This window comes from Monodelphis domestica, chromosome 3, assembly GCF_027887165.1.
Source record: "Monodelphis domestica isolate mMonDom1 chromosome 3, mMonDom1.pri, whole genome shotgun sequence".
Taxonomy (NCBI): domain Eukaryota; kingdom Metazoa; phylum Chordata; class Mammalia; order Didelphimorphia; family Didelphidae; genus Monodelphis; species Monodelphis domestica.
In genome coordinates, this window is record NC_077229.1 from 402,410,182 (window position 1) to 402,432,538 (window position 22,357).

The 22,357-nt window shown below is 35.9% G+C and overlaps 1 protein-coding gene across 14 annotated transcripts in view; it reads left to right on the forward strand.

Moving 5' to 3' along the window:
* FHOD3 (formin homology 2 domain containing 3) overlaps positions 1-22,357 on the forward strand; it is a 719,587-nt gene that overhangs the window by 79,624 nt on the left and 617,606 nt on the right. For all 14 annotated transcript variants that reach the window (XM_007486745.3, XM_007486741.3, XM_007486739.3 and 11 more), the window contains exon 2: positions 19,136-19,242. In XM_007486745.3, the coding sequence (XP_007486807.2) occupies positions 19,136-19,242 (107 nt within the window). The remainder of the gene's footprint in view (positions 1-19,135; positions 19,243-22,357) is intronic.

Sequence of the window (22,357 nt, forward strand, 5' to 3'; positions counted from 1 at the left end):
GATACAAATTTGCTGTCAAATATTTCTTTTTAATGTGGTGCCTCAAAGTTTTTTGGGTACTTTTAACCTGGAGTAGGGGAGGTTCCATTCCAATCTTGCAACAATATTATAAGAATGTTTGCTCATCATTTTCTGTTCTTGGAATTCTCAAAGTCTGACTGAGGGGACAGCACTGTGTCCTCTGGGTCATTGTGGTCTCAGATGGGCACGGCATGCCAATAACTCCCTTTATTTAAAAGCCCCTTTCTATTTGACATTACACATGCACCTCTTCTGCCTTCTTTCTGTACTGGGCAAAACCAACAATGAACCAATCCTTTATTTGACAGTTTTGATCCTCTAGCTACTGCTGAATTTTCAGGCAAGCCTTGTTAAAGAGCTCTGCTATTCTGATAGAGGAGAGAGAGTAATATGGGCTAGATAATAGTATTCCATTAGTAACACTAATTCCATTAGGTGGAAGGTCATTAATGGATGATCTTAGGGAGTATGCCTGTGCTCTTAAACATTTTTATTAACGATTTAGATAAATGGTTAGATTATATATTTAATCTAATTTTCAGATGACACAAAACCCAGAAGTATAGTTATTTTTTTCTTTTTTAGGAGAAAGGAACAAAGATCTTCATAAACTTAAGTTTTAATCAGATCTAATAATGTAATTTAATTGAGATAAATACATAGTATCCTCCTGGTTTAAAAAAATAAAACAGCTTCACCAGTACAAGACAGGTAAGGTAGGGCTAGATAGATGTTCTGAAAAAAACCTCAAGGTCAGTGGAAAGCAAGCCCAGGGTGGTCTTCATCCTGACATGAAAGTCAAAAGAATTAATGCTGCTGTAGGCTGCATCAAAAGAGGCACAGTGTCTAGAATTTAGGAAATTTTAATTCTGGTGCACTTTGGCCTGGTCACACTATGTCTAAATGATTTTATTCAGTTCTTGGCATATTTTAGGCAGGAATGGTCCCGAGAAGGGCAAGCAGCCTATTATGAGAACATTTTAAGAGGATGGAAAGTGCTTTCTTCATAGCAATGTGACATAATTAGGGCAGGTATTGTCCCTGTTTTAGAGATGAAGAGACTGAGGTGCTGATGGTTTATATGACGTATCCATGATTGGGTGGTAAGCATCTTCATTGTGTTTCAAACTCAGGTATTCCAATTCAAAGTCTAGCACTTATTCCACTAATTCACCTTCAAAACCAAGAATCAGTTTTATGTTGGATGCCATGGTCCCTGAGATGCTTTCAACTCTTTACCTTTGTTTGCTTATTCTCCAATAACTCCTATGTCCTTTGCCATCTGTTTTCCATCCCTGCTACTGTAATGAAATTTCTTTCTCTTAGGTTACCAGTGATCTCCTAATTGTTAAATACAGTGGCCTCTTTTTTATAGCTCATTTTCTTTGACCTCTCAGTAGCTTTTGACAATCTTCCCCCAATCTCTTTTCTCAAAATCTCCTTCCTTGGTTTTTATAATATTGTACTATTCTAATTACCCTAATTTTGTACTTTATGACCTGATATTCTTTCTGTGTATAGATAAAAAAATTATGAGGCTCTAAATTCTATCCCTGATTAAAAAACACCTTGCTATATTATTGGGTCAAAGAACCAAGATTTATAGCTGGAAAGTACTAAGAAGATTATCGAGTTAGATGGTCTCATTTTATACATGAGGAAACTGAGGCCTTGGGAGGTGAAATCACTTGCCCAAGATTATGCAGGATGTAAATAGCCCTGCCAACATTTGAATCGAGACTTCTGGACAACAAATCTCATGTTATTTTCTCCCTCTTCCTCTTCTCAACAAGTTACTTGGTACTATTTCTCTGATATTGTTCCTTTCTACTGTACATCACACAATAGTCAATTCTATAGTTTTATCTAGTTCTCTTGTTTTCTTATTCTTCCTTATAATCTAGTGTAAAAGCCTACTGATCTTTCTTTTTAGTCTCTGAAGGGCATTATTCTTTGCTAGGACTGTGACAATATTCACAGAAACAAACCTATCTCTTCAGTACCATTTTCCTACAGATACTCACTTCCTACAACCTTCTTTGTCTTCCATAGTTTTAGTCATTAAAAGGCAGAAGAGATAAAAACAAAATAAAACACCATCTGTGCCTCCAAGTTTTCCACTTTCCTACTTTAAACTTCAGTCTCTAGAGACTTTTCACACAATTGTTCCAACTATATATAATTTGTTTCTCTTTAAATCAGCAAAAATAGGAAGAGATCAATGAGTTTGATGAAGTTTTGCAGTCTGATCAATTTTAGGATATATGCTAGATATATATACTAGATAGATTGGCCTGGAAGGGGTTTTAATGATGATCAAATTGAGGATTTCATTACCTTTTTTGTGTTGTTGAACCAATTTGGCAGTTTGGTAAAGTCTATGACCCCTCTGAATAATGATTTTACAAAATAATTATTTTATAAAATTTTTATTTATTATTTTATAAAATCTATATGATAGAATACATAGTTTAAAAAAGGAGACATAAAGGTAATAAAATATTTTACAAAAACAAAGCAAAACAAGAGTCATATACCATGGTCACAGAACTGTTGATCTAATACAATCTCCCTATTTTTCAAATGAGAAAAGGAGGCTCAGGGAAATGAAGTGATTTATTCCAGGTCACAAGTTTGTATAAGAGCCAGGATCAAAACATAAATATCTTGACTTCCATTTCATTGTTCTTTGCAGTACACCAAACTACATCTCCAACAAAATCAAGCTTTCCTTGTAGTTTGATGTTCTTATATGTGTCTTACCCTCCCAAATATTCATGGTAATGTTGGCAACATCAGACTTCAGATTCTTTACTTTCTATACCTCCCAATCATTACATTCAGATTTATTCCAAGTTTGTTTACAACGTTCTTTATATCTTTTCATTAAAGAAGGATCAGTCACTATGGTATGCTTTTCTTCCAGGGATGGATTCCTTTTATGTATTAGTGATTGTGAATCCTTCCTATATGGAGGAGGATGATGATTTGGGCTTTTTTCCCCCCATAATATCCAAAATGACTTTCCTTGAGAAGAATCTTCTGTCTAGTGCATTTGTAAATTAATATCCTCCTTCCATTCTTACATTACTATTTGCTGATTAATCTAACCCACTAATATAGTTTTGTGAATATGATGAAACATTCTGACTTGAGTGACAAGTTCTGAAAAGGATGTCACTTATCTCTTCCCTTTCTCTTTGGCTTCTTTCCAATTCCCACTCATGATGCCAATGTGTTGATTCATGCATCTATTCTGAAATGGACAAGCCCTTATATTCTTTTGGGTGGAGAGGAATCTACTGTGCTCATAAATCTACTTCCTTTCCCTCTGGGATGGCTGACCTACCTGTTACTAGTTATGTTCTTGAAGGTTAAAAAATTAATATGAAAATCATACTTAGGTTGAATATAACTTTATTGGTCCTCTGCCTGAATAAGAATGAAAAGGTAGGACAGACTTACAGTATCCCTTTCATAACTATGCCTCCCTTTGATCATAATTCTCCTACCTTTTCAAACCTTTTTTTCATTGGTCTTTATGTCTCAACCCATGTACTAGTTTGTCCCACTTTTTATGGAATCTTAGCATCATAGGATTTTAGAGATGAAGTGATTTTAGTAATCATCTAGCCCAGCCCTAGTCAAGCCCTCTCATTTTACAGATGACTGTGGTCCAGTTGTATTTATAGTTCAAATGTAATTGTCCTCTTAGTATTACATGTCAAAGATCTAGTGTTAGGAAGAACCTTAGATATCATCTAGGCAAACCCTAGATGCTTCTAAACTAGTATGACCCTAGTGAAGTCACTCAACTGCTTTTTTGTTAAATAAAGTAGATGAAAGCTTATCCTCTCTAAACTCACTGAAATCATTCACAGTTACAATCTGAATGGTAGTTCAACAGGGATAATATGTGTTATTCTTTCTCATATGATTTTTATCACTTGCCTACATTTCTTTATATTGAAAACTTTTTTTTTGGTTCTGTATATCTTGGAGATTATAAAGATTTTTCAAATCAACAACTATTCATTTTTCTTACAAATCAATTTTATTTCCAGGCAATTGTGAGTACCAATTTAATCTGTGATGATGGTCCAGTTCATGTACAGTTTGTTGGTTGAACTCTCCAGGGTCTTTCTTATTTGTAGAATGGAGATTTGTCATTAATCAATCCATGAAAGACAGAGGGCTTTGAAGTTCATCATTACTCATATGGATCTGTGATTTTATAACTTTGGGAATTTTCTGCAGTGATACAGATAACAAATTAATCATCCCTGTCCATCTGTGACTTTGTCCATATTCTTAGCTACACAGGTCCACGTAATGTTCTGGAGACTTACCTTGCTTACTTCTAACATTTTCAAAGGAGCTGTCAGCTCTAACTGACTTCCTGCCTGTCATACCTACAACTACTTTTACTATTCCAACTCCTTCCATTTTATTTATTTTATACTAATAGTTTATTATTAATATTATTTTGTGGGAAAATAGTTTCCAGTTTTCAGCTTGGGATTTTGAGAACAGATTTCCCAACAGCCTGGGACAAAGGGAGACACAGAAAGGGTACATATCCCTCGATACCAGTAACTTGTTTGTTCTCTCAAGTGGTTTGAGTTTACACTCCAGGTTATTACCACTCATGTTGTGAATTAAGGAATGAAGGGCAGTTGCCTCTAAGGGTTCAAGGTCTGTGGACTAGTCCTATGTCACCTTGTATATATTTGAGTCCTTTGTAAACCAAATGTTTGTAAGTTAGAGACATGCCTATATTTAGGATAAATACATGTGTTTCGCCTGTAATAAGTAGAAGAAACAGTGGTATTCTTTTTTTTAAATTTTATAATATTTTATTTGATCATTTCCAAGCATTATTCATTAAAAACAAAGATCATTCTCTTTCCCGGCCCCCCCCCCCCATAGCCAACTCGTGATTCCACTGGGTATCACATGTGTTCTTGACTCGAACTCATTGCCATGTTGTTAATATTTGCATTAGAGTATTCATTTAGAGTCTCTCCTCTGTCATGTCCCCTCAACCACTGTAGTCAGGCAGTTGCTTTTCCTCGGTGTTTCTACTCCCACAGTTTATCCTCTGCTTATCAATAGTGTTTTTTCTCCAAAATCCCTGCAAATTGTTCAGGGACATTACACCACCACTAATGGAGAAGTCCATTACGTTCAATTATACCACAGTGTATTAGTCTCTGTGTACAATGTTCTCCTGGTTCTGCTCCTCTCGCTCTGCATCACTTCCTGGAGGTCGTTCCAGTCTTCATGGAATTCCTCCACTTTATTATTCCTTTTTGCACAATAGTATTCCATCACCAACATATACCACAATTTGTTCAGCCATTCCCCAATTGATGGGCATCCCCTCGTTTTCCAGTTTTTGGCCACCACAAAGAGCGCAGCTATGAATATTCTTGTACAAGTCTTTTTCTCCATTATCTCTTTGGGGTACAGACCCAGCAGTGCTATGGCTGGATCAAAGGGTAGATATTTTTTTGTCACCCTTTGGGCATAGTTCCAGATTGCCCTCCAGAATGGTTGGATCAGTTCACAGCTCTACCAGCAATGAATTAATGTCCCTACTTTGCCACATCCCCTCCAGGATTCATTACTTTCCTTTGCTATCATGTTAGCCAATCTGCTAGGTGTGAGGTGATACCTCAGAGTTGTTTTGATTTGCATCTCTCTGATTATAAGAGATGTAGAACACTTATTCATGTGCTTATTAATAGTTTTGATTTCTTTATCTGAGAACTGCCTATCCATGTCCCTTGCCCATTTATCAATTGGAGAATGGCTTGTTTTTTTTGTACAATTGATTTAGCTCTTTATAAATTTGAGTAATTAAACCTTTGTCAGAGGTTTCTATGAAGATTTTTTCCCAATTTGTTGTTTCCCTTCTGATTTTAGTTACATTGGTTTTGTTTGTACAAAAGCTTTTTAGTTTGATGTAGTCAAAATTATTTATTTTACATTTTGTGATTCTTTCTATGTCTTGCTTGGTTTTAAAGTCTTTCCCCTCCCAAAGGTCTGACATGTATACTATTTTGTGTTTACCCAATTTACTTATAGTTTCCTTCTTTATGTTTAAGTCATTCACCAATTTTGAATTTATCTTGGTGTAGGGTGTGAGGTGTTGATCTATTCCTAATCTCTGCCACACTGTCTTCCAATTTTCCCAGCAGTTTTTTTGAATACTGGATTTTTGTCCCAAAAGCTGGGATCTTTGGGTTTATCGTATACTGTCTTGCTGAGGTTGCTTGTCCCCAGTCTATTCCACTGATCCTCCTTTCTGTCTCTTAGCCAGTACCAAATTGTTTTGATGACTGCTGCTTTGTAATATAGTTTAAGGTCTGGGACTGCAAGGCCCCCATCATTTGTGTTTTTTTTTTCATTATTTCCCTGGATATCCTTGATTTTTTGTTATTCCAAATGAACTTCGTTATGGTTTTTTTTTAAATCAGTAAAAAAATTTTTTGGTAGTTCAATGGGTATGGCACTAAATAGATAAATAAGTTTGGGTAGGATGGTCATTTTTATTTTATTGGCTCGCCCTATCCATGAGCAGTTAATGTTTTTCCAATTGCTCAAGTCTAGTTTTAGTTGTGTGGAGAGTGTTTTGTAGTTGTGTTCATATAGTTCCTGTGTTTGTCTCGGGAGATAGATTCCTAGGTATTTTATTTTGTCTAAGGTGATTTTGAATGAGATTTCTCTTTCTAGTTCTTGCTGCTGAACTGTGTTGGAGATATATAGAAATGCTGATGACTTATGTGGGTTTATTTTGTATCCTGCAACTTTGCTAAAGTTGTTGATTATTTCAATTAGCTTTTTGGTTGAATCTCTAGGATTCTTTAAGTAGACCATCATGTTATCTGCAAAGAGTGATAACTTGGTCTCCTCCTTGCCTATTTTGATGCCTTCAATTTCTTTTTCTTCTCTAATTGCTACTGCTAGTGTTTCTAGTACAATGTCAAATAATAGAGGTGATAATGGGCATCCTTGTTTCACTCCTGATCTTATTGGGAATGCATCTAGTTTATCCCCATTGCAGATGATATTAGCTGATGGTTTTAGATATATATTGTTTATTATTTTTAGGAATGACCCTTCTATTCCTATGCTTTCTAGTGTTTTCAGTAGGAATGGGTATTGTATTTTATCAAAGGCTTTTTCTGGTTGGTTCTTGTTGGTTTGCTTGTTGATGTGGTCAATTATGTAGATGGTTTTCCTAATATTGAACCAGCCCTGCATCCGAAACAGTGGTATTCTTGTCTATTCTTCTTTTTGATTTGTTGAGGTTGCTTTTTATTTCCCCCCCCCCATTTTGAAAGACTGAAGGCATTAAAAACCAAAACAGCTATTTGCCACATTTAGTATGAAATGTAAAAGGGAAGTTTGATATTGTTTTTAGATAGCTGTGCTTAAGAGAAAGATTTCTTTGCTTGTTCTGCTAGCTCTCTTGAAACTGAGTGTTTTCTGTGTATTTAGAAGGAACCACAATGTTTCAAAAAGCTGCAGGATTCAGTTGCATAGCAACAGAAGCATCATTTAGGCAAAATGGAGCCCAAGCTTTTTTAGAACTGACCATTTGAAAAAAAAATAAAGACAAGGCCCAGTGGAGCTCAAGAACCCTGTGATAAACATCATTTTGGAGCCAGGATAGGTCTACCAAAAGTCTTTGTTTAAGAAAAAGGAGCTTTTGGTCATTCCTTTCAAGGTCCTTTTGTACTCATCAAAGTCCCATCATTATTGCCTTGGAATTTGCTTTTTAAATTTAGCTTGACTTTAGGAAATCAGAGCTCTGGCTCAAGTCCATTGATATTGGTTAATGGTTCTGCTAAGCCCAGACTAGTAACTTTAGCTGGAGTTGGGAATATATTGGTCAGTCCTGGAGCTGTGATAATGATAGTCACTACATAAATAATACAGTTTCTGGAATTTAGGTTTGCTGTTATGTATAAGGGATTCTTTGCGAAATCAATTTCAAAATGGACATAAAATCTGTTTAATTCCTTCTTATCAAGGTGATACCTTTTCCTTTAATCTTTTAGAAAAAACTAAGAAAAATCTAGTCTGGGCTTTTCTTTTAATTATATGATTGGATACTAGTTTTTTTAATCAGACAAAAGCATTTAATTGACATGGCAGTAATGTGCATTAGATTTAGAATTAGAAAACCTCATTTTGATTCCAAGCTCCACTACTTCCAGGCTTTGTCACCTAGGGCAAGAAGCTTCTCTGTTTCAATTTCCTTTTCTGTAAAAAATGGGGATAATAGTAGTTAAACTGCCTTTTTGAGAGAATTATTGCAAGGACCAGATAAGATAGTATATATAGAGTATATTATGACAGTACATTGTTGTAAAAATACAAACTCATTATTATTTCTATTGCCAATCAGACAGTTAATTCTATTCTTGAAATGTCCACTCTAGATTTCACAAAATTAAGAATCAGCATGGGGAATAGTTTCTTTTTTGTCTCAAAAGATGCAGATGACAGTACATACCAACATGCATACATTGATGCTGTGATGAATCCATCTTTAGTGTATAAGGAGCCTTTTAACAAAATCATTTGTCACTAGATATTACTGTAGTGGCTTAGTAGAATAATGCAGTGACCCAAAAAGGGGGCAAGACCATATCAAGGACTGATGGGGAAGGCTGTGCTCCCAGTCCATGTGGCTCATTCATCTGGGGTGGGGGGAGGTGATTGTTCCTCAGATTTACAGCCTACATGTTACTGGATGTACAGTACCTCTAGCCTTAGAGGGAAGGCAGAGGGTGGTCACTCTGGGGGGGGTCTCTGAAATGTGATTCTGATAGAGATATTGTGTCTGCAGAATGGATTTTTCTCATTACAAAAATTTCCTATAGATAGCAGAAGTTATGGGCATTGGGCTAGTTTCATGGTATATTTTGAATTGTCAGGTTTTTTTTTCTTTTAAACTTCTGGAGAGCAGTATTAAATATACTGTTAACTAAAGCTGATTTTAAGAGTAACACTAGTATTTATTTACCTCAATTCCTTTCATACAGATAAAGTCCAGAGTTATTCATATATTTAATTGGAGGCACAAAGGATCATTTTATCTTACATGGGATCTGCAGCCAAAACCTTACTAGTCATTAACTAGTCCCCAGTTACCTTCCACCTCACTGGATTAAGGCACAAAGAGAAGAGTGTAAATTATCCAGGAGATGAGATATCATCCTTTCTCTTGTTATTTATTAATCCTGCTTCTGTTGTTTCTTTTTAAGTGTACTGTCCATCAAAAGGAGTATATAAAGCATCCCAGAGTGACCTTGTGTCCCTTTTGGTAAAAAGGATGTCTCCTTCCACAGAGAAATGTAGGCTGCTTAATGATCCACCTTGACCCCTTTACAGAGAGTGGCCATGCAGTTATAAATACAAATCAGTGATGAATATTTGTAACTCTATAAAAGGAGTGTGAAGAGCCTTTTCTCATTCTATCATGATTCTTCATCAGTCCCTACTATGTTCACCTCCTCAAATCCAGGCTACAGATTTATAGTGCTAACCTTCTTAATTCACCCTGCAACTTGATGTTAAATCCTTTTAGGCTGCTATTGTCATTGTCCCTACATCCTTCCCACCAGCCCACTGTTAACATGGTGCTGCAATTTGTCTTAGAGTGCCCTGGGAATGTCATGGCTACCCAGAGCCCTGTACAAAGAGAAGGAATTTGGGGTAGCTAGGTGGCTTAGTGGATAGAGAGCCAGACCTGGAGATATGAGGTCAAATCTGGCCTCAGACACTTCCTAGCTGTGTGACCCTGGCCAAGGTACTTGACTCCAGTTGCCTAACCCTTACTATTTTTCTGCCTTGTAACTATTGTTTCTAATAAATTGTATTGATTCTAAGAAAGAAAGGTAAGATTTTTTTTAAGAAAAAAAATTCTAGCAAATACATTGCCACAATAACATCAGAATTGTCTGCCACAGTATTAATGGTAAAACTCTTGAAGTACCCAATGGAGAAAACAAGATCTCTTGTACCTATAGAATCATTTATGGGAAAGGTCAACATTAAAGCCTAGCCTGGAGCATCAAGTCATAAGGCATAGAAATGGACCAGGGATTGTCTTAGTGGAAAATCTGCAGTGATTCTCACATTCACTTTTTACATCAGAATTGATATCCAATGAGTAGTATAGACTCTGAACTTCTTCTCCCAACCTATATATGCGCTGCAGATTGGATCCTCAGAGTTCAGGTACTACAGCTCAGGGTTATAGGGTATACCCAAGGGACTGTGGATTCTTTTAATGCTACTGGCTTGACCTTCCATTTTCAGAGCCAGTTATTATTTCTTAAGCAGTATTTTAATCAGCAATTAGCAACCAACGTATCTATTTAACCAGTAGATAGCTCCTCAATATGGTTGATAGCCAAATAACACTACATATTAATGAATATCAACTGAAAAGATATAGCAAGAACCAAAGTTAAAGAATATCCTCCCTAAATATCCTCCTAACCATTAGCCCCATCAAGTTCACTTTTAGATGTGGCATGGTTCTTGGATGTGTTTGGATGATGCTGTTACAGTCCACAGGGCACGGTGTTTCAGTTGCTGGGCAAATTCACTCCTGTGCTTTGTTGGGTCAAGCAGGTCATTCCTCAAGAGTCATTCCTCCTTTCTGAACTTGCTGCTGGGGGCTCTTTCATTCTTTCAAGACCTCAATAAAGTCCTGTAAAAAACGGGAAATAAGTCACAAATGTGGGCAGCCATCTACCAGAAATAGCATTGTCTAGGAGACTATGCTGCAATAAGTCAGTCAGGTTGGGTGATAGGCACCTTTCAATCAGCTCTCTTGAATTCAGAGAGTCATCCTTATACCTTATGAAAAGCAGGAAGGAAAAAGAGATTTGGCTTCTTGATGCAGTTTGTATACTGTTCTGGCCCAGAAGTCAGTTAAAAGGCTTCCCATCATCATAAAATTAGATGATCAGAAACAGTTGCCAAATATCTGTGTATACTTTGATGTGGAGGTTAGGTTTTTCCATTTTGCTTTTCCAAAAACAAGCTCCCCGAGCATTCGTTTAAGTTGACATGAGGTAGAACTGACTGTAAATGAACACAGGAGTGGGCTCTCATTGATGGCCAATTCTTCCCGTACTCTCATTACACATAGACAAAGTTTGCATTATTTTCTCCTGAAGGCCATACTTGCCCATATTTGCAAAGAATGTGCTGCTTTTCTGTCTATTCACATTTCATTGTGAAATCTTCTTGCCATTTATACTAACCTGCTTTTTATTTCAATATCTTTTTACTACCATGAAGTTTTTACTATCTACTCTCTTTTTCAGAACAATTATTAAATGACACAGTAGACTGATAGCAACATAGTGCTTATCACATCCTTGCATTGAGATTTCTTTATCCAAAGAATACATTTATTTTTACCTTTTGTTTACATTCTCTACGCCAGGAAGAAAATGTCTATAGCATTTCTACTATCACTAAAATAATTTTTGTTTTTATTTTTTATTATGAATTGAACAAATATAAAAGTTATGAACATTTCAACATACAAAGAGAAACATGTCTCTAAAACTCTGAACTTCTATTGCATAATATAAAGAGAAGTATGTATATTAAATTTAACACAGGAGTTAGAAAACTGATCTATTTGTGTTCCCTTCTGAACTCCCTCCTGTATATTTTAAATGCCTTATTTATTTATTTTTAAAACCCTTACCCTCTATCTTAGAATCAATACTAGGTATTGGTTCTAAGGCAGAAGAGTGGTAAGGTCTAGGCAATGGGGGTTAAGTGACTTGCCCAGGGTCACACAGCTAAGAAGTGTCTGAGGTCAAATTTGAACTCAGGACTCTGGGCCTGACTCTCAATCCACTGAGCTACCCAGCTACCCCTTTAGATGCTTTATTGATATCCTTTTCTTTCCATTATTTTCATTGTTATTCTTATCTACCATTTCTCCCCATTTCCCACAATCTCCTCTTCTCCAAATAGAAACCCATTCTTATAACAAGTAAATATTCTTAAACAGACCAGGCCCATCACTGACCATACCTGAAAATTGATTTTCCTTTCTGTCATGTTCACCACCTTTCTGCTAAGTGATGGGAAGTATGCTTTATCATCAGCCCTAAGAAGTCATGATTAATCATTGCATTGATCAAAGTTTTTAAGTCTTTCAGAGTTTTAAATTTTACATTAGTTACTATATAAGTTGTTCTACAAGCTCTACCTCTTCCTCAATTCATATTAATTTCCCCCGGGTTTTCTGAATTTATATTTTCATTAGTTTTTAATGATACAATTGTATTCTATTATATACATTTGCCTGAATTTATTTAGTCATATCTCAATCAGTGTACACTCACTTTGTTTTGAGATTGCTAAAATACTTTTAGCATCCACTGACAGCTTTTCCCATCCTTTGCCACCATCACAGTAGAAGCAAATGGGGTCCTTATATTTCAGTGGTGGCATACACCAAAAAATGTATCCCCAAAGTGGCCATGTTACAATGGTGATGAACCTCTCTGTTCTTAGACTTGCCATTAGAAAGGAAACACTTTATTGCCAGGACTGACTTTATTATACACATGCAAAATATATACAAAGTAATTTCAAGAGGAATTTCAAAGAGAAAATACACACTAACATCAAGGGAAGGGGAGTGGATTAGAAAAAGCTTTGAGTAGGACAGTGATGGAGAACCTTTTAGAGATGGAGTGCTGGGCCCCATTCCCACCCCCCCAAACTGAATGCTGTGCTGCCCCCTGCAAAAATCACATGCTGTGCCTCTCCCTTACTTGAGACAGGGGTGGACTGAAGCACTCCCATTGGGCTGCTGGGAAGAGGGTTGGATGAAGTGAGAAATGTCTTCAGCAAGTGTAGAGAGGGGAAGGAGAGTGGCCTGAATACTCTGCTCTCCTCTAGCTCTGATGCCTATGTGCTCCCATTTGGCTACTAGGCAGAGGGGTGGGTAATGTGAAAAAGTGTCATCAGGCACTCTGGAGAGAAGGGGAGCAGCTTTGCCTGAGTCTCTCTATCTTTCTAGTAGCAAACTGGGGAAGGGGGAGTGGGCAGGGCAGGGGGTGGCCCAAGTGCCTACAGAGAGCTCTCTATGTGCCACCTTTGGCACCTGTGTCATAGATTTGCCATCATTGGTGTAGGAGATGGTACCTTGATTGTACTTTGAAAAAAGCTAGTGATCGATTCCGTGACACCCAAGAGCAGAGGGAGTACATTTCAGACAAGGAGAACAATCTTTGCAAAAGTCATGGAATAAAAGGCATCCATAGGTAATATCTGGTATTCCAACTGGAATGATATTAAGAATATGTGGATGAGAACACGTAAATAAGACAAAATATAATCAAATTGTGGAGAGCTTTATCCTAGGGGCAACAGAGAGCCATTGAGAATTTTAAAGTAGAGGAATGGCATGGTCATATCTTTCGTTTAGGAAGATCAGCTTGGTAGATTGGATTGGAAAGAGAAAAGAATTGAAGCAGAAAGACCAATTAGAAGACTTTCAGTAAGAATGACAATCTAGACTAATGACTATATGAGTGGAAAGAAGGGGACATATAGGAAAGATGTGAAGACAGAATTGACAGGACTTGCCAACTGATTGGATGTGATATGTGAAGAGATTAATAAATCAAACTTAACTTTAAGGTAAACTCTTGGTCAGGAATTATTATTGGCTGATTCCTTTTTCTAATATTTTGAAAATTTTGGATCTCTATCAAATATTTAATATACATGAAGAATTATTAGTGGATTCTTTATTATGTTATTGTGATCCTTTTCCTTTTGTATTTTGTCTAATAGCAAATATAATTCTAAAGATTATTTTCTCATGTATTTTGAAATCTTGTAAGACAATTACTACTTCTACATCACCCCTGCCTATACTGACTCTTGATATTACCATCCACTTTCTTTTATGAATTTTATTATCTTAATCTACAAAGGAGTTAATTCCTATTTTATGGGTTTTATAATAAATTTATAATATAACTGGGAAAGAATTCACACTTTACCAAATTAGTTTCATTAAAGCATCTGCAAGGGATATTTCTTCAGTTGTTCAATTATTTCTCATTTCCTATCAAGATCAGAGTTTTCTTTCTATGGCTCTCTTGTGTGTATTGTTATTGTAAAATGTTTGACATTTTGTATTGCAAATAATAATCCTCTTTAGTTTTTTCTGATTTTTGTTGAGATATAATTGAGTATAGATTATTTTTGTGAGTTTCTTATTCTTCATTATCTTGATGAAGTCATTTATTGCCTGAATTTTTATAGTTTTGATTTTCTAGAGCTGAAATTTTTTCTTCTACAAATAGGGAAATTTTATTATTTAAGCTGTCAAATCTTAATCGTTTCATTTATTTTTTCATTATTTGTCATTACAGCCATTTCCAAAACCATAATAAGCAGAATTCATGCATGTTCTTGAATAATCCTGTCTTATGTTTGTTTTGAATGCAAATGCCTTTAATTTTATATTGTTAGGTTTTGCTTTCAAACAGATATTCTTAAAATGTGAAGGCCTGATCTCTTTTTTCCCCCTTACAATTGCATCTCTTGTATATGCCCCTTTTTCTTCTCTGCCACTGCTACCACACTGGTCCCAGCCCTTATCACCTCATGCTTAGATTTTGGGGAAAGCCTGCTGGTTTGTTTTCCTGGCTCAAATCTCTCCCCACTCCAGGCTATTCAGCTCTTGAATTAATATTTTTGCACATCTCTGACTCTGACTATGTGACCTCCTTCCCTCAGCCCCTTTACCCACCTTTAGTAAATTCTAGTGGCTCTCTGTTTCCTTTAGTATCAAGTAAAGTCAGTTTTGCTATAACATGAGATATATATTCCCAAACACTCTATGCAAAATTACACAATAAAAACCATAGATCTAATGGAGGACATAGGTGACAGGTATGACACAGTAATGCATTGAAAAGAATATAGGAACCTAATAAAAATGGTAGCAGTTTTATATGTGTTAAAATTTTAAGAAATACATAAATGCTATAATAAATAGAGGCAGCATCTTAGGCTTTGGGCTATACTGCTCAGACTCTACCCTAGTTCCTGGAGCTTTTTGTCACAGTATCTTACAAGTTGCAAGGCCTAAATTAGAGACCTTCCTCAGTCATGGTGGAAGGTTCCCTTTTATGCTCATGGGTTCTACTGCACCAGAAGATAAACAGTAAATATGGCACGGCACCTCAACAAAAACCTAAAGTTTGCTGCCCTGAATCTCTGGAACACCTGATCGATAGCAATATGCATAAGCTAATAGTGCTTTTTATTTCATGCTTAAAGACTCAATGTATATGAGTTACTATGAAGTGGTCTATTTTCTGAATTCAAGGTGTTTCCTGAAAAGAAATTACCTAGAAGCAAACCAAATTTGAGTGATACTCATAATATTTGCTAATATATATAAATTGTGTTGGAACAAATTAATATTTTCAATTGTGATATTGATCTGTACATTTCTTTTTTAGTTCTATTTTTTTCCAGGTTTGGGTTAGAAAGTCACTCCTGCCTCACCTTTTTTAATATTTAGAGAACCTACTTAATAATAGAGGGATTATTCTTTGAAGATTTAGAGGAATTCATTTCTCTATTTCTGGTAGCATTTTATTAGATAGCTATAATTAATTTAATAACTGACTTTTTTTGAGATTGTTGTTTTTATGTTATCTTTTTAATGATGCCAAGTTCTTTCACTCAAAGAACATGCAACTTACAGGATTATAAATGTAGAACTAAATGGAACCTCAAAGATTATCTAATCTAACCTCTTAATTCTGTAGATGATAAAACTGAGATTCAGGGAAGCTAATAGTCTACCTAATGTAACACAAGTATTATATGGGCATCAGAAGGGAGCTTTGAATCAAGTTAACCCCAGAGTTTGAGACTGAGCAACCAATTGAAGGCTGGGTGTTGCCTCCACCGACTGAGGTCACAAAGGTGTTAAGTGAAAGAACCAAGATGAAAATCCATATCCTCTAACTCCAAATCATGTGCTGTTTTTGCTATAACACAATGCCTACCTGATAAATGATTGCCTAAAGTGCTGAGATTGGATTATTTAATTGTTAATAATTCCTAAAATGACACATCTGGAAACAATTTAAAATCAGAAAGGCAAAATTGGGTTCATTGGTTTTTTTTAAAACCCTTACCTTTTGTCTTAGAATCAATATTGGTTCTAAGGCAGACGAGTAATAAGAGATAGGCAATGGGGGTTAAGTGACTTGCCCAGGGTCACACAACTAGGAGGTGTTTGCGGTCAGATTTAAACCCAGGACCTCCCATCTCTGGGTCTGGCTCTCAATCCACCGAGCCACCTAACTTCCCCTGGGTTCATTGTTTTTTGATGGTAGAGGATCCAAGAATCATTAACAATCTGTAATAAAAAAGAGGTACATCAGTTGAGAAATGGCTGAATAAATTATGGTTATAAGTATAATGGACTATAATTTTCTTGTAAAAATTGAAGAAAGCATAGATTTAGAGAAATCTGAGAATACATAAATTAATGCAGAGTGAAGTGAACAACTTGTAGGACGATTTATATAATAACTACAATAATGTAAAATTAAACAACTTTGAAAGACAACTTTGATCAATGCAGTTATTTATCTTGACTTATGAAGACTGATAATTATCTTAGAGTCTGGATTTTTATTGATTAGTACTACTGAATCCCTCTGATATCCCTAGTTGGGGGTCACTTCATCCTTAATTGCATGTCTCCCATGGCAGGGAAGAGAAAAAGATTCTTCATTTTATAACTTGACCTCTCATGATTGCCTACCTTATTGTTGGTTTTTCTTTGCCCTAGTTCTTGGTCTCGGTAGCTTAGCCCTCTGCTTTGTTCTTTGCAACCATTTCTTCTAGCCCAGTTCTAATAACGTCTTTGTTTTTGTCTCTGCCTTGATTCCTTGTCCGCTAGTACAACTCCTCTGAGACTAGGTTTCCTGTTTTGCTCTCCCTAGTCATCTTGACATAGTCTAACTACCTGGGCTTTTGCATAATTACCTGCTGCCAGATTTTTTCTGACATGGTACTTTTCACACATATTGGAACGTCCATCTCTTCAGATTTCCAGAGGTCTATCATTGCTTACATAATAAACGGTTGTCTACCTGTTGTCCAACATTCTGTTTATTATTTATAGCTATGATCATTCCCTAACAAAAATGCAACAATTCAGCACACATAAAGGCCAGTCAGGATGTACAAGATACTGTATTAGTTGTTGACAGAAATGAAAAGATCTGCTCTTAAGAAGCCTGTATTCTACTTTGTGTCCAGGGCATATAACATAGATAGATAAATAGTACAAAGTATTTTCAAATATGATAGAGCATTAGTAACTGGGTGGGAAGTCTCAGGAAAGGGTTCATACAGGAAATGCCAACTATTTCTCTTCCTGCAGAGGGCCTGACCATCCACTATCTGTCTAACTCTTTCTTCACCAAAAACTATTTATTTCCATCGCTCTCAGAAACCAGGGTTGTTTCCATCACCATATTAGTATGGTATGCGAGTACAAAGGCAAGAATGGGCTCCCCACTTTTTTCATAGTGACAAAGAATTGGAAACTGAGAAGAGGTCATCAACTGGGGAATGGATGATCAAGTTGTGGCATGTGGTTGTAATGAAATACTGTTGTAGCATAAGAAATGATGAACAGGATGAGTTCAGAAAAACCTGAAAAGACATATGAAGTGATACAAAGTGAATAGCATGAAGTGAACACTATATATGGTAGCAGAAATATTGTAAGATGATCAACTGTGAAGGACTAAACTTTTTTCAGTAATGCAAAGTTTCAAGATAATTCCAGGGGACCCATGATAAAAAATGCCACCCACAGCCTTGCAAAGAACTGTTAGTGTCTGAATGAAGACCAAAACATATCATTTCCCCTTTATTTCCTTCATGAATTTTTTCTTATGTGTATAATATGTATCTTCTTTAATGGCATGAAGAATATGGAAATATGTATTGCATGATAGCACCATTGTAACTTATATTGGACTATTTGCTGTCTTGGGGAGAGAGGATAGAAGGGAGGGAGGGAAAGACTCTGGATAGCAAAATGTCAGATAACAATTGTTAAAAACTTTTCTACATGTAATTGGAAAAAAAAGTAGAAAAAAAGAATGATCTTCCTCAATCAAGCTCTGTTGATAATGGTAGTGAAAACTAGAATCACAGATTGTAACTAAAAATCATGATTCTAAAATATCACTTGTTTATATATGGAAGTTTTGCATTGCATATATTTTGATTGTCTATACTAACTCATTTGGTGCTTATACTTTATTGCCTTTTACTTTTTTTTTAATGGATACATCTACTTTCCCAATGAGGCTATACATTTCTTAAGGGCAAGGATTGTTTCTTATCTCATGGTTTCTCATAACACCTAGAATAGAGTGGCAAAGTAGAGATTTTATTAGTCAGAAGATAAATCCATAGATTTGAGTTTTGGATTCAATATTTACTAGCTCAATAACTTTACGAAAGGTATTTGCTAATTATGTTGAATCTCTGAAAAATTTTATTTTTTATTTTTTTACTTTGAATCTTTTTGCATGAAATAAAAAGCATTATAAACTTATGTATATTGCTCTAGGTCAAGTGTTCCAGAGATTTAGGGCAGCTTGGTATCAGAAGCCCTTACAGACTCCTTTTCTGTGAGTGTTCACTTTGAGAGAGTGCTAATGACTTGCTTACAGTTTATCTGTGGAAAAAAAAAAACTCCCTTCATTTGACCTTCCAAGTTCCATATAAAATAGTATTTTTACAATACTTTGCAAACCTGAATTATTAGATAACATCCAATATTATTATTTTAGAGCATTTTTATTCCATATGTTTTAGTAGTAGAGTTTGGTTTTAATCCAAGTATTATAACTTTAAATGATACAACTTTAAAGAATACAACTTTAAATGGAATGTAATGAGGATTTTTAAAAGATAGAGTTACTGTTTTTTTCCCTGTTGCAGATTGTATCAAAGCAGAAACCTCATTTGATGTTTTCTTTTACAGCTTGATGACTGTACACTGCAACTCTCTCACAATGGTACATATTTGGATTTGGAATCAACTTTAGCTGAGCAACGAGATGAACTAGAAGGCTTCCAGGAAGACGCTGGGTAAGTACTGTTCTCAGTAGATCTGGTAAAATATCATGCTATCAAGGAATGTGTACTGCATTTTTGAAAATGGATTTAAAATGTAATGCATTGAAAAGGAACCTCTGAGACTGTGTGAGTTTTATTTGTTTCATTATTCACAACTTCAGAAGAGAAGAATAAGCATAAAATAGGAACAACCTACATGGCTTAGTTGGATGTAATTTGGGGATCAGTTTCTCTTTCTGCTTTGTGTTTTACAAAGTGATGGACTATAGGCTAGTCTGGGAGGATTTCTTATTTCAATTATGGTTTAAATGAATATCTAAAATTTTTTGTTTTCATTTTAAAAAAGCAGATTTCTACCAATAAATTATCTGTTTCACATTGAAATTTCATTCTCATTGATTATACCTTTTAATATCATTATTATATTAAAATACTACTACTACTACTACTAGTCATTAGTATTATTAGTAATTAGTAATAGTAACACTAATAATAGCTAACATTTATATGGTATCTTCTATATGCCAGGCACTGTGATCAGTGCCTTACAATTATTATTTCATTTGATCCTCATATCAATCCTCACCCCTATTTTATGTATGAAGAAACTGAGGCAGGCAGAGATTAAATAACTTGCTAAGGGCAGTACACCTAGGGAGTTGCCAAGACTATATTTCTAACTCCAGATCCAGTTCTATATCTGATGTGACTTTTCATTCATTAAAAATACTTTACTGGGTATTTTTTTAAATGAAAAACTACCCTGATAGTTTTATATTCATCACAAGGGCCATTCCTTATAGCTCTTTCCCAACCTGAAGTGGACATGCCAGGAGTGGCTGTGAAATCCTCCATACTCAGGATACTCTTGGTTCATGAGTCTAACTTCCCTGTAGCTTTACTGGGAAGCTATTTGCAGAGATATAACTTGGAATCCCTGAGGAGTTCATTCATGGTCTTATTCAGTTGAGGAGAACACCTTTTGCCTGGCATTGTGAGTCTTTATGCTTCCTTCTGAGCCCAGGTCCTAGGTACTGATTTAACCCAATTAAGCACCTACCAAGTACCAATCACTGTGGCAAGCACTGAAGATACAATTAATTAAGATAGTCCCTGCTCAAAGTATATTGTATTTTGAGTTAAGACCTGAACTCCTGCCTTAGATTGGCCATTTTAGTGGTTCAGTCAGTCCTTAAACTTCTATAAAGTGCTTACTATGTGCTAGGCACTGTAGTAAGCATTTGGGGCTTCAAAGAAAGGCAAAAGGGACTCCCTGTCCTTCAGGACCTTTTAATCTAATGCTTGAACTGATTTTCCCCAATTTCCTGTTTCTTCTTTATACTAAATGGGGATGGTAATCCCAACTCTGTCTTTCTTATTCTTGTTTAGGCTTGGAGTTAGCAAGATGTGGTTTCAAGTCCTGCCTCAAGACATGTTCTGGCTTTTTGATCCTTGGCATGCCACACAGGCAACTCTAAAACTATAAATCACAGTACTAGTGAGGACTTCATTACTTGAATGAGCTTCCTTATTGAGAGTTCCCATAATAGTGAAACTACAAGTTCAACCTCAAATCATTCTCTGTGATAAGCTAATTAATAATAGATACAAGGTGTTGTGTAGTAATAACATGTTATTTAAATGTCAGATAATAGTCCTTTTTAAAAATATAGGAATATGGAAAGATCTGTGACTTCCTCCCAATGTGAAAGCTCCTTCTACTGAAGATGAAGGCCTTTCTCTGATTTAGCATGTAAGTCACAGGTAGTTAATTGAATCACAGGCACAATGTATGACTGGACCAGAGTTACACAGCTGGTATGTATCAAGGATAAGATTTGAATTGACATCCATTTGACTCTTAAGTCAAACAATATATCCACAATGCCATACTGTCTATACATAATAATTATTATTAAAACATGTAGATAAAGGCCTCCAAGGTTCTAGAGAGTGGGATTTACTCAGAGATTTATAGGAGTCCATGAATTAGAGTTGCACTAATCAAAAGTATAGATGGGAGGGGGCAGCTGGGTAGCTCAGTGGATTGAGAGCCAGGCCTAGAGACGGGAGGTCCTAGGTACAAATCTGGCCTCAGCCACTTCTTAGCTGTGTGACCCTGGGCAAGTCACTTGACCCCCATTGCCTAGCCTTTACCACTCTTCTGCCTTGGAGCCAATATACAGTATTGACTCCAAGACGGAAGGTAAGGGTTTAAAAAAAAAAAGGATAGATGGAGTACTATGACTTAGTGGAAGAAGTCCAGCTATGTTGCACAGTACAACTAAATGATCCCAGACTGCATAGAGTGCCAGGCTTGGAGTTAGGAAGACCTGAGTTGAAATTCAGCCTCAGACATCTACTAGCTATATGACTTTGGGCAAGTTATTTAATCTCTATTTGCCTTAATTTCCTCAACTGTAAAATGGGAATAATAATAACAACTACCTCCCAAATTTGTTGTGTGGATTAAATGAGATAAAATTTGTAAAGCCCTTAGGACAGTGTTTGGAACAGAGTAATTACTTTATAAATGCTAGCTGTGATGGTGATAATGATGTTGATGTCTCCCCCAAATCAGTGAGTTCAAAGATTTATTGAAAAGGTATTCAGGCACTTGGAATTTTTTTCCTTTGAAATGGAGAACTGTGTCTGGGATAATAGTATAAAATTGAATTTATAGACACATGGACATTAATAGACATTTCCATCCCAAATGAACCACCCTACTGAAAATATGTTGGTTGATACTTGATAGATGAGAAAATTCTCTAGTGCCATGCCATAGTTCTCTGTATATAGTTTTGCCCACTTGAAGACTTTTTATCAGCAATATAACTGAATATATAGAAACATGTTCATCAGATTTATGGAGAAAACGAAACTGGGAGAGGGACAGTAAATATGTTTATAATAGTCACTGTCAACTATCCAATCATCGTGAGTTTTGTCTTGCCACTGGACCTCATTGACTGGAAGTGAGAGAGGTTGATGACTTTGTGCATCTCTGCCTCACTGAAATCACACACAAGTCATGAGTTTACCCTGTGATGTAATTGGTCCTCTTCAAAACAAAGGATGGACTGCCACAACAACAAAATGACTCCTCCACATACTCCGTGTTCTA